The 13,846-nt window shown below is 42.0% G+C and overlaps 1 protein-coding gene across 3 annotated transcripts in view; it reads right to left on the bottom strand.

Moving 5' to 3' along the window:
- Positions 1-5,163: 5,163 nt before the first annotated feature.
- KIAA0513 (KIAA0513 ortholog) overlaps positions 5,164-13,846 on the bottom strand; it is a 93,255-nt gene continuing 84,572 nt past the window's right edge. For 2 of the 3 annotated variants that reach the window (XM_043981796.1, XM_043981795.1), the window contains one exon: positions 5,165-12,641. In XM_043981796.1, the coding sequence (XP_043837731.1) occupies positions 12,592-12,641 (50 nt within the window). In that variant the 3' untranslated portion in view covers positions 5,165-12,591. Of the gene's footprint in view, positions 12,642-13,846 lie in introns of all 3 variants that reach the window. The other variant, XM_043981797.1, reaches the window with a different exon arrangement.

Genomic DNA, 13,846 nt, shown 5'->3' with positions numbered 1-13,846 from the left:
CCCTCCACTTCATGTTGTGAGAATATGCAAAGGTTACTGGATTATTTTACTTGACATAAAAAAAAAACTATGTACACTAGACTGTGAGCTCTTTACAAGTAGGATCATTTCCTTTGTAATTGAACCAAAATACCTGACACATAGTGGGCACTCCCTAAATACCTGTTGATTGATTTTATGCCTAGATGAGTAACAGAGCAGGAACAATGAACAGGCAGGCTTGCTAGGGTACAATATGCTAAGGGATATAATGAAAGTCACTTTATAATATTCCTTTTAATAAATGACCAGATCTTAAATGCCAGAAAAGGCCAATCTCCAAGAGACTATAAAGGTATTAAGTTGGAGACCTAGGATTCAGAAGCAGATCTTCAGTCTCCAAATCCCACTATACCGGGGTAGCTAGGTGGTATAGCGGATAGAGCACCGGCCCTGGAGTCAGGAGGACCTGAGTTCGGATCCGGCCTCAGACACTTAACACTTGCTGGCTGTGTGACCCTGGGCAAGTCACTTAACCCCAATTGCCCCACCAAAAAAAAAAAAAGTTAAAAAAAAACACAAAACAAATCCCACACTATACCATACCATGTATCCCTATGTGACCCTGGACAAGTAATTTCCCCTCCATAGACTTCAGTTTCCTCCTTTGCAAAATGAGTACAGACTTAGCTTGGTCTCTCTCCAACTCTAAATCTTTCAATCTCTCTCCTTGGTTCATGGTGGAGCCTGGGAGAATTGGAGCCATTTCCTTCTTTAATAAACTCCCTCCCCCCTACCAAACTTTCAAGTGAGTAATAATCCACGGCACTTGGATAGCAGCGTTGATGTCTCCTAAATCAAAGGATTTATTTCCCTGCCGAGTACCAGAGCGTGCACAGAAAACACAGTAATGACCTTGGTTTTTCTCATGTCACCAAGCACCCTTTTGTATAATGGCTCAGGATTCAATCAAATCCCCTGTCACCCTCACCCTCATCTAAGCCCCAGGTCAGTGGGAGGTAGATTAAGAATCTCTCTCTTAGCTCTGCTCCAGCGGGGATGGAGTTGATGGATATAAAAGCTTCTGATCCAATACCAGAGAATACAAGCGCCTATTATTATTTAGACAGGCTTGGAAGAGGTGGGTTTGGAAGGGAGTCCCCAAGACTGCTCCAGTTTAGGGCCAGTCAAGGTTATCCTCCAAACCTTCTTCCCTCCACTCCACACTCAGGCAGAAGCAGAAATGCAGGAAATAAAATGGAGGAGGGGCAGCTAGGTGGCAAGTGAATAACGCACAGGCCCTGGATTCAGGAGGACCTGAGTTCAAATCCGGCATCAGACACTTGACACTTACTAGCTGTGTGACCCTGGGCAAGTCACTTAACCCTCATTGCCCCGCAAAATAAATAAATGAATGAATGAACAAGTGAATGAATGAATGAACCAATAAATAAATAGATGAATAGATGAATGAATGAATGAAATAAAATAAAATAAAATGGGGGAGGGGAAGGGAAGGATTGTGGCATGGCATGGGCTTAAGAGTGGAAATGAGACAAGAACCCAATTCACTCCAAGTGTGATAGAGCCTAACCAGCATCAAGTCTGAAGTTAGAGAACCTTGAATCCACCTACTGTCCACAGACCAAGCACTACAGGTGTGGATGGAGCCAGCCTCAAGATGGCAGTCCTGGATACAGGTCCTATCTCAGACAGACACTGCCTGCTCGACCCTGGGCAAATCCCTCAGTGCGCAAGGCGACTGTCTCAGAATTTAAGTTCCAGAGAAGGTCATCTCACATGGCCATCTTGGTCAAGTGATTTCTCTTCTCTTTGCTTATCTGTAAAATGAAGAAGTTGGACAAATCCTTCATCTGTGTGGACTTGATTGAGTCACTTAATATTCCTTATCTGTAGAATGAAGAAGACCTCTGAGGTCTTCAGCTCTAGTACAATGACCTTTCAAGCTTTAGCATTCTTGATATTCTAGATCAGGGTTTCTTAATCTAGAGGAGGGCAGTATCTGTGGATGGATTTAGGGTCTCCCTTGAATTTAGGTGAGAAATTACATTTTTATTTTCATTCACCTCTAGCTGAAATAATGCTGGAATGGGAACTTGAGTTCCTCTGCGATCAGATCCAGGGTCACTTCCAGGATGCCATGCACTAAATGGGTCTAAACCATATTCTTAGACTGCAGCTTATCCCTTTGGTTTCTAACTTTTTAAAAAAGAAAAGGCTTCCTTTTTGGGAAAGTAGACTGACTCCTTCCTTTATATAAGAGCACCAGATGCTACATTCCTGTTTATGAGCACTTGTCCCATTTCTTTATTGGAAAGGCAGTGAAACTTTGTATCCCCCAGAGCAGGATTCCCTAAATGGATGATTCATGGTCTACCCACACAACAGCCCTGGGGATATTTTGAGGGAACAATCTCCCTTAAGCCTTTTCTTCAGGCTAAATATCTGCAGTTCTTTTAATTGTCTTTAGAGGTCCGGTCTCCAGACTTCTCTTCTCCTGATCACCTTCTGTTTTCCCTTGTGCCCAACCCCATTTGGAGTTTTCTTGGAAAGGATGGAATGGTCAACCATTTTCTTCTCCAGCTCATTTTACTTACACCCTTCTCTGGATATGTTCTAATTTTAAGTTTTTGTTTTTGATGAGGCAGTTGGGGTTAAGTGACTTGCCCAAGGTCACACAGCTAGTAATTGTTAAGTGTCTGAGGCCGAATTTGAACTCAGGTCCTCCTGACTTCAGGGCCAGTGCTCTATCCACTGCGCCACCTAGCTGCCACTCCCTTTAAATATTTTTTTATATATGTTCTAATTTTAGGAAGCTAAGTGACACAGTGGAAAAGGGCTGAGAGACTTGAGTTCAAATCTAGTCTCATACACTCGTTTGCTTGGTTGACCCAGTGCAATTTTCTTAACCTCTTCTACCTCAGTTTCCTCATCTGTAAAAATATTAATAACACCTACTTACCAGGGTTATGATGAGAATAAAATATTTGTAAAGAGCTTTGCAAACCTTAAAGCTCTAAATAATTGTTAGCTTTTATTATTTTTAATCAAAATTTCTCTTGGATACAGTGACCAGAATTGAATGTGATATTCCAACTCTGGTCTAAGTAGTGTAAAGCATAGTGCAGAGTTTTATATATATATATATATGGACATAAAAATACACTTGTTAAAGAATTTGATGAGGAGTTTCTTTTGCTTTTGTTTTAATTTTTATTGATATCTTTTGCTGTTTTCTGAATGTCTATCCTCCTCCTCTACCCCCTGAGCCAATCATTATGGCCAAGATAGAAAAAGAAAAGACAAACAAAAAATAAATTTGGCAAAACTAACTACAAATCACCCCAGGCTGATGGTATCTGAAATATTCCACACCCCTGGGTCCCAGCTATTCAAAGAAGGAAAGAAGGTGCATCTCATCTCTTCTCAAAATCAAGCTTGATCATTATAATTATACACAATTTAGTTTGATTTTCACTGCTTTTGTTGGCCCTTCCATTTATATCATGGTGGGTATTATTTTCCTTGTTCTGCTTACCTCCACTCTACCTTCATTCACCTCAATCTTCCAACCCTCCTCTGAATTTTTAATATTCATAATTTCTTATTGCACTTTCTTATTCCATTTATTTATTTATTTATTTTACTTTCAGGGCAATGAGTTAAGTGACTTGCCCAAGGTCAAACAGCTAGTATGTGTGAACTGTCTGAGGCCACATTCGAACTCAGGTCCTCCTGAATCCAGGGCTGGTACTTTATCCACTGTGCCACCTAGCTGCCCCTTATTGATTTCTTTAGCCATATAATGACAGCTAGCATTTCTATATAATACCTATTATGTGCCAGACACTATGCTAATCATTTTGCAAATATTATTTAATCTTCAAGACAACCCTGTGAGATAGGCACTCTTATTATCTCCATTTTACAGTTGATGAAACTAAGGTAAACAGAGTTAAGCAACTTTCCCAGTCACACAACTATTATGTGTCTGAACCCAGGGATCTGAACTCAGGTCTTCCTGACTCCAGGTATGATGTTCTTTCCACTATGATATTTCTCGATTCATTTTTCTACCACTCCCCAAAGTGCTGCTATGAATATTTTTGGCATATGTCAAACTTTCCCCACCTTCTGACCTCTTTGGGGCCTATGCCTAGCAGTGAGATATCCGGGTTAAAGGATTAAAATAGTTTAGTCACTTCTTTTCTGTAGCATATTTACCAATTGCTTCCCAGAATGGCTGGACAGCTTCACATTTCCACCACTGATGTATTAGTTGCTCTCTCTTTCCACAGGAAGGTCTGACTTTTGGAAACAGTTTTCCGGATGTTTCTCATCTCCTGAAAGTGGCATTTGAATCACTTGCAGTGCTTTCTTTCAGGCCCTCAACTGAGACCTTGGAAAAACCAGACATGTACTTCCTAGCCCTCCCCTCCTCCTCAAACACCATTTCTCCTGCCAGAGACTGCAGGGACAAACACTTTCCAGGAGCCTCCAAGTCCACAGCAATGGAGAAAGCTAATAGAATTTATAGCAGTAAGAAAGAGCCCTTAGTGATCAGCTTTATTAAGTATAGGGGAAACTTCACGGCATTAGAATTGGAAGAGACCTCAGTTCAACCCCTCGTTTTATACAGAGGGAAACTGGGACCCATAAAGGTGACTTACCCAAGGTCATATGAGTTGTAGGTAGCAGGGCTGAAGAAATGTGAATCTTCTGATGCCAAATCCAGTGTCCTTTTTGCCACATCTTACTAGGATTGTTTCTTCCTTTGTAAAATGAGGGATTTGGACTAATTTATCTCTAAGGATCCCTTTGAATCTATATCCTATTATCTCCAATGATATTTCTGAGGGCCCAACACGGTTTTTGCAGAACCAAATAGCATGGGGCAAGTTAAACCTATAGAAGTACCTTCAAAATACACACACACACACACACACACACACACACACACACACACACACACACACACACACCATTAGACTAAGATAGCACAGGTGTCTGACCCAGTTGAGGGAGACACTTCCACCCAGGGGAAATAATCTGAAAAAAATCACCCCCATGAACCACTGGTGTGACTAAGAGGCATGCAAATTTTTAACAAGTCTTCAAATATTCCCACATTATGACCAAAAAAAAATCAAGCAGGTTAACTTTTTTTTAAAAGATAATTTATTTCTGTTCCCTCCCTGTGACAGTCCAAGGTGCAATACAATTTTTTTTCTTCACAACAGCTTGGATTCCAACACCGCTTTGCAACTGTCATTGAAACTGTCTCAGCTCCAAGATGTAGTTTGCCCCCCAATAATACAAACAAATGAACAAAAAAGCCCACCCACCTATTAGGACACACAGACTAGTACAATGACAATATACACATCAATACTCAACCTGTAGTGGCTAGACTTGGAGAGGCAATGTCTGGACGTGGCAATAACAAGGTTTCAGTTGAGCAAAGACAAAACTCGAAGAATGACTCAAGCAAAGAGTAAGGGAGAAATGCACACAGAAAATGCAAATCACCAAACATTTCAAGTAGAAACCACCATTATAACACAGGTAGGACATAATCATTATCTATCACAAAGAGGTGTTTGGAACATTTTTAAAGGGATATGTGAAAAATAGCTCCCATTGCTAGTATCCCAAAAAACTTTCAATTCCTCTCATCGCATAAGGGATCCAGTAAAATGAACACTAGGCATTGTCTCTTTTTATCTTTTATTTATTCCAGAGGAGATGGAAGGGAACTTAGAACTCATCTAAGGGTTCTTACAGCACACTGTGGGTTCTTAATGTGGGGTCTTTGAACTCGGATGGAAAAGTTACCTCTATTTCAAGATAACTGTTTCCTTTGCATTTTATGCATTTCAAGAACATTATTCTAAAGTGGAGTTCGTAGGCTTCACCACATGCCAAAGGTCCAGAAAACAAAGGTTAAGACACCCTGATCCTGTCCAACCCCTCTGTTTTACAGAAGAATAAGCAGATGCCGGGAGAAAGTCCCCATTTCAAAGTCAGACAAGCAGTGAGCATCAGAGATGGAACTGGAGACAGTGTAGGAAGCAGTAGAGCCTCTAGCCAAACCCAGGTCCTTGGAAGTCAGTGATTTGTTACTGGTCCCTCCCCAATAACCAACCTGAATCAATCAGTTTCTTACAATTCCACATTCTTCTATCTGGGACAGCCAGAATATTTTCTTCTCATTACTGTGTTAAGATATTCATACCGGGTTCCTGTTAACTTTGCAAAACAGCACTTAGAAGTTGTCACAGAGAGAATTTAAATCACAATCAAAGGTCAGAGGAAGTGGGATATGCAAGGGAATTAACAACTTCTGCCTCCATTAGACAGAGATGTGATTAGACATCTATTAAAGCTAGTGGGAGAGGGTGTCCGGCACTGTTTCATAAAGTCAGAAATAAAGGGGAAAACAAGAATTGCTCAACAGTTCACCTATTTCATATGACATTTTACACTCTTGCATTGTAGGAATGTCCAGGAAATCACAAAGAATTCTTTAGACAGTGTTATCTTGACTTGGTAGGTGATATAATGTTCCATAGGGTAGAAGACAGGTTGAGCAGGCATTCTATTAACCCGTATCACATTACATTCTCACCTGTCCACAATAAGACTCAGCACTGAACGACCTCAGATCTCTTGAGTCAAAGATTCTATAGCATTCAAGGTGGTTTTCATGTTGAGTGATTTCTTATTCTTATGCTCTGAAAATCGGTCATCCATAGATAACTTTCTCTTAACCTGAGTATGTATTTAATTAATAAGCACACTCAATTCCCAGGAACTCCAGGTAACAGAGGGTGGGCTTTGATTTATTGTTTGCACTGCTAGAAGTCAGAGTCAACCTTGGGACAGTGGGAAATCTGATCATGGAAAATGAGTTAATACAGAACGAAAGGCATATTCAGCCCCCAAAATGCCTCTTCACCCAAAACTAGGCTCCAGGGAACTGACCTAGGATGGAGGGACTTCTCCTCCAAGAGAATCCACTTAGATAGGACATAAGACAAATTAAGGAGGGTGGTTGATGCAAGGTGACTAGGGCTTACAAAGCAGCATGGGAAGAAAGAAACTAGAAGTGGGTAATGAAAAACCTAGACTTGTGCATTGTATTTCTATAGTTTTTCTGGTTTACCAACCTCTTTTATATCAGTTCTCCTATTTGACCCTCACAACAATCCTGAGAGAGAGGGTAGGTTTTCTACCTATTTTTATAGATTTAAAAAATACTCTTCCTGGCCTTTTCTGACTAGTCTTATTTTGGAATAACTAGAATATTGGACAATGCCAACACACCATCCCTAGTTGTTTCTTGAGATCAAGCATGGATTGATGGATTATCAAAGCTGGTAACGGTACTTTGATAGAATCCTAGCAAAGGATCCGTTCCATCCAAGGGGCTGGAGCATGTGAAGCTAAGTACTTCTATGGAATTTCAATTCGAATAAGTGCAATGTAAGCTTTCTGAGGGCAGGGACCATTTTTGTGGGTTGTTCGTTAAATTCCCAACACCTAGCACATTTCCAGGCACACCGTAAGCCTTAAATAAATATTTGTTGACTGACTTCAAACCAGGGAGGGAAATCGACCTCTAATTTTTCCATGACCTGGAACACACCTACCTATAATGACTAAGCAGGTTCAAAAGCCAACATTATCTTTAACACCAACCTTAGTAATGTCAACACAGAATGCAGAAACATTCCTACCTTCTCCAACCCCTGACTATCTTTTTCTTAACTCTAGCCTCCTCCTTTTCATCTGCTACCAGCCACTTCAGTATTATCAGCAATGGCCCCTACAGGTTAAGGTTTAAGCTATCATAAGGGCTTGACTCTACTGTACCTGGCAAAACCACCAAGCCATACTGACCTGATCAATAAAACAAATATATAGGAGTAAACTCCACTTCAGCAACCAACCAAACAGCACACTTATCCTACCATATAAGTAAGCTACAGGGATATCGTATAATATATATTTTCTCCCACTTAAAAGTATTTTCCTTTTTCCAATTACATGCAAAGATAGTTTTCAACATTCACCTCTAAGATTTTGAGTTCCAAATTCCTCTCCCTCCCCTCCCTCCTCCCATATATTTTTTAAAAAACCAACCACTTCTGAATAAGTGGGCCATGTATAGATTGGCCAAGGTTTTGCTTTTTGGAAGAGTTTACTATATTGGTTGGAACAGACAAAGATGGCCCCCCGAGGTCAGCCAATAGAAACCTTGTACTGTCAGTGTGTGTGCTGAGGTTTCTGAGCAGAAAGGGACAAAGCCTTGAGCTGTGAAGGCTGTGTTTTCTCACCCTTGGCAAGGATTTCATCTCAGGTACCATCAGATGCTTCTCACACTGAGCCAAATGTCCCAGAGTTGTGCAACAATGGGTTATCACTTCCACTCATTCCAAAACATCCATCTGCAGTTTGCTTCTTTACACAATAATGGATTTGCAATCTGTGCACCCTTGTTTAAGAGGAACATCGCAGGAGAGGGCAACCCCTTGGATCATCTTGGTTTGTGTTCTGCCTAGGGGTGAACGAGAAGGGGGGGGGAGGGAGATGGGGAGAGGGAGAGACAGAGAGACAGAGACAGAGACAAAGAGAGACAGAGAGAGGCAGAATCACAGATTCCTGGGTGATGCTACAGGGGACAGAAGGATGCTAGGTAGGACACTGCAGGTCAGCATATTCTGTGCTACTCTCAGCCTAATTGCATGGAACAACAGCAAAGTAATAAATAGCCGTGCTCAAGGAAAGCCTGATTCCCAGCAGTCAGTAAAGCCTAGCTCATGCACACAGCCAGCAGATTTTGAGCTCGAAGGAACTTTAGAGGGACTTGAAGAAGAAGAAAGAACCCATTCAAACCCTATACAAATCCCACCCCCTTGGTTTTTGATGCTATCCAGAAGCATGGGCTGAATCAGGTCACATGTCTCTCCCATCCAACCCTTTGTTTCACCTGAGCTTCTCAGAGTATGATTTAGCAGCTCATTTTTTTTTTTTTTAGGCAATGGGGGTTAAGTGACTTGCCCACAGTCACACAGCTAGTAAGTGTCAAGTCTCAGAGTATGATTTAGATCTAATTAAGGATCTGGCAGAAGTAGCAGCCAAAAGGCCTTCTTTTTTTTTTCCCCTCTACTTTAAGTCAGTTTTGAAAGATGTGCCTGAAAACATATCAAGGTAAAGGAACTTGGAGGCTTTATTAAAAAACAAAAAAACAAATGATGAGGCCAGCTAGGTGGTGCAGTGGATAAAGCACCGGCTCTGAATTCAGGAGGACCTGAGCTCAAATCTGGCCTGAAATGCTCGATACGTACTAGCTGTGTGACCCTGGGCAAGTCACTTAACCCTCATTACCCTCGTAAAAAAAAAAAGTAAGTCATCCTGAAATGTAAAAGAAAGCAGGAAGAGGTGTCTAAAATCCATTTCTTTCCAAAAGGTAACCCTCCCTAGCCCCCAACCTCTCAATCCCAGGCTGGGAGTCCAATAGGAAAAGCCAAGACCTGCCTTCAGATGTGCTTATGGACACGAAGCATCCTATGGGGGAGCCCAAAGACCTCAGAAAGCTAAGGTATCACTGTAACTAGCAATTCTTCTAAGGAAAAGAGATGGAGACCCAGAGAATCTTAAAGGAAGAAGGGGGACATTAAGGATTCTATTTTATAGGTTTGTGCATAGAGCGTAACCAAGGGGGGAGTTAATACAATGAGAAAGAAGTTTCCAAAAGGAAGTGGGGGAGAACGATGTGTTGGGAGATTCCCTACCATTGGTTACATGGAAACTTTGGTTGCTGTGGACTCCGTACTCTGGTTGGGCACTAGCCCAAATCATAGGCACTGGTGCCCATCATGGCCCCAGTAATGAGACTAACTCAATGGCATCATGCACGGCTTTTTCGATGATGGGCTCGATCACTGAAAAGAAAAATCAAATGTCTCAAACCCCCACCATCTAGTTTCTGGAGGTGACCAATCATATCAATAGTACATTCAGATCAGGCATGTTCTATGTAAGCTCCTGTCTTTAGGGTCACCCAGTGCCCAAGAGATGCATCCTATTTATTGCTCATTCACTCTGTGCTATTTGTTTAGGGATCACCTGGCCAAGGATAATGGATAGCCATTTTTAGATAACAGGAACTGGAGAAGTGTCTATCAGTCACTTATCTATTACATTCCCTGGGAAATATCTGGGGATTCAAGGGAGTGGTTGGGTAAAGGGAGGTGATAATAGGCCAGGGAGGGTAAGCTGGAAAAGGAGGAGAAAGGAGAAAAGAGCCCAGGCAAAGTTATTTTTCCTTAATTTCTATTGAGAACCCTCCCTAAAGAGGGAAGAGAGGATAGATGAGGACAACTAGCTGCTTAAGCAGAGAAAGACAAAAGTTGGTTCTGAGCAGAAATATTTACACTAGGGAAAGCAAAACAGGCTTTGAGGAAGCTTAGATATGACCGGTTAAATGATTTTTAAAATAATAATATATTGTGCACCATAGTCTGATCTGGTGCTCCTCATGTAAACCAATGGGAAGCTGGAAATGGAAAGCCACAGCTCCCTAAGAATAAATATGGGACTAACTGGCGTTTGCAGAGAATTGAAGGAAATGACAAGACTCAGGCTGCTCGAGGTGATAAGCAGGACAGATGAGCAGCCAGGAAAACAGAGGTCCCCATTAATACTCTCTTCCTCCCCTCTCCTAGCTGTGGTGAGCCTGAGGCTCTGTGATATGGGTAAAAACACTTAGTTCTGGCTTCATTTCTGTGCCAACGAGGGCACTTATACAATCAGTTCTTGACTTTCCCCACAGGCTGAATTTTGTAAGCAATAACGAATACTGCAAGGGAAAAAAAAAATTCAACATCCATGGTAATTAGGGTCACAACTTATGAGTCTCTTACACACACACACACACACACACACACAGGCTCAAATACAAAGCTTTGCTCCATGGAGTCTCTTGGGGGGGGGGGGATTCAGTTTCCCTCCCCAAATTTGGCCAAGCTCCACCACAAGCTGTTTGTCCCTTAACCATCTCACACTGAGGTCAATGTAACACTGAACAGTTTGATATTATATACACACATATAAATATATGATATTATATATTTTCTGAGAGGGAAGGGGGGAAGGTGGTTGTGCCCAAAAAGGAAAATTGCATCAATGTTTGGTCTCAGGAAGGGCAGCAGGCTCCAGGTAACAGAAGAACGGACCTCCTTCTAAGCAGGCAGCCAAAAGCTGCCCTCAATATGTCACGGACAAAAGAAAAGGGAAGAGCTGATCCCGGAGGCTTCCGAGGCAGTCTGACACAGACACATCTGTGTTGATAGGATTCATCTCAGCTAAGTCCGCACAAATCCTCCTGTGTCTCCAAGAGCACTGCCTCATTCACACATCTAACTATCATTCTTCTCTAACTCTAGCCCCAGGTCCAATTCTTGCTGTCATCCGGAAGGAAAATGTTCTGTCCTTGTTTCTGCAAAATAGAAGGTTATCCTTTCTTCTCCTGACTTCCCCGTCCTTATGCAAAGGGAGGGAGAAGGTAGGGGAAAGGAGAAAGAACAAGCAAAGAAAGGCGGGGTTGCTGGGGCTCAATGCTTCCCTCCTCATGAATGGACTTCAGTGGGATCTCCACCTATTAGAAGAAGGAAGCCATGAAAGGAATGTGGAACAGGGAGTCATCTGCCTGGTAATGAAGCATCCATATCTCTGGCCCTCAGGAGAAGGGTGCTGGGTCTCCAACCCTGACTTATGGGATGTTAGTGGGGATCGGAGCTGCAATACTCCAGACCAGTAGACTATAGATTTCTCTTTACATCAGAGGCATCCAGTGCAACCAATAGACCAAGAGACCAGGACTCAGCTCCTCTGACCCCTAGGCCTGGATCAACTTTTTATAGAATAAGTAATTTCCTTTTTGTTCCCTTTTCTGAAAAATGTGGGGTTAGATGATCTTAAAGGGCCCCTTCCAGTTCTAATAATCTATGCTGGAAAGCCCTTTCTACAACATTCTATGATCCTATATCTATGTGGACATACATGCGTTACACTCCTACCAAACCCACTCCCCCCAGTTCCCAGCGTTCAGTCTTACTGGTTGGTCTGATGACCTCCCTCCCCCAACAAAGTCTCCTAGCCAGCAGCTAGCAAGAGGCCTTGGGGACCCTGTAGCGGTAAAGGATGTTGCCCCTTCTTCCTCTTCTTTGTCTTCACTTCCGACAGGGGATGCTTGGGTTGGTGTAGCTATAGCTCATCAATTCTGCTTTTGCCATAGAAACTGAGGAGTGTTTCTGGTGTGTGGCTATGGAACACACACACACACACACACACACACACACACACACACACACACACACACACACAGAAGATGATGCAAGGGGAGAGGATGAGTTTTTTCTTCACTCCTAGGTCTACTGGCAGATTGGGGCTCTAAGTTTGGCTGACAGTCATGCAGGTTAATTGCAATGGTGCTAAGAGCTGGTTGTTGGTCCTGGGTGTTTGGGGAGGAGACTTCCACCTGTACTCCTCCCTCGCTGGATGCTGCACATTCAACCCTCATCCAAACTACTCGATCGCCATCTGCTCAATGTGGTCACTCAGTAACTTGTATTGCTCTAGAAGAAAGAAGGTTATTTTAGAGGAAATGTCAGTTCATATAAGTCCCTCAGAGTGTGTCTGTGTGTATAAATGGGTGTGTATCTGCATTCACATATACACATACATATACACCAATGCATATATACTTACATGTGTATATGTATATGTGTGTGCACACATATACATATATGCATGCATATGGGGGAGGGGTCACCAGGAAACAACAGTAACAATACTGATCTTCGGTAAGTTTAGGATAGGGGCAAGGTGCTTCTTTGTCATTATATAATTAAGGCTGCTGGGATGAATATACAGTAGGTGTTTAATGCCTAAAGAGTTAAAGAAAATAGTTACTACTTTCATTAGAACCAGAGACATTCTCCAACCTGCAAATGGCTAGTGTTGCAAATGGTTTGTTAGAAATTCGATTTTCATTTTTTCTGGATTGTGTAGATTCTTCCCTTATCCTGCTTATAAAAAAACCCAAAACAACCCAAACTTCTTCATGTTTTCCACAGCAGTTGGGGGGCAGGGTGAGGAATAGATGTGGGGAGCTTTTTGTGACAATACGTGGGATCAGATTGGGATGAATGGGTATGGAGACACATGGTAAGTGGAGGAAGCTATTTACAATATAGCAAACTTTGGCAAGTACAAGCCCACCAGGGCCTGGCTGATACTTATTAATTAAGCATCTAGCACATAAGTGTCTCAAACACCCCCTACTGCATGCCACCTGGGCCAGATTAAAATATAATTGGAAAATATACAACAAAATAAATAAAAATACAATAAAATGTAGATCAGATTACATTTAAAAAATAAGTCAATACGGGCCCTCAGAGATCCTTATTACAACGTAGTGGCCCAGGTTTCTGTTTGAGTTTGACACCGTTGATCTACAGGTCCAAGGTCTAGCTACTGAGCATTCAACCTACAGTATTAAGTGACTTCTAGATTGTAACATCCTTGAAGGCTCGAGACAATCAATCTGATGCAAACTCCACCTTCCTTAGCACTCTGTCCATAGAAGGCTAGCAGATGAGTAGCACTATGCCAGGCCACAAGGGAGGTACAAAGTTTAGATATTCAATTTTTGGTCTAATCATTAGCACTTATTAAGCACCATCTATGTACCATGCACCCTGCTGGGCACTAAGGATACAAGTACAAAGAATGAAACAATTTCCATTCCCAGTGAGCATGGGAAAGACAAGAAATA

Source organism: Dromiciops gliroides, chromosome 2 (genome assembly GCF_019393635.1).
Source record: "Dromiciops gliroides isolate mDroGli1 chromosome 2, mDroGli1.pri, whole genome shotgun sequence".
Lineage (NCBI taxonomy): Eukaryota > Metazoa > Chordata > Mammalia > Microbiotheria > Microbiotheriidae > Dromiciops > Dromiciops gliroides.
This window is presented reverse-complemented; position numbering and strand designations above follow the sequence as displayed.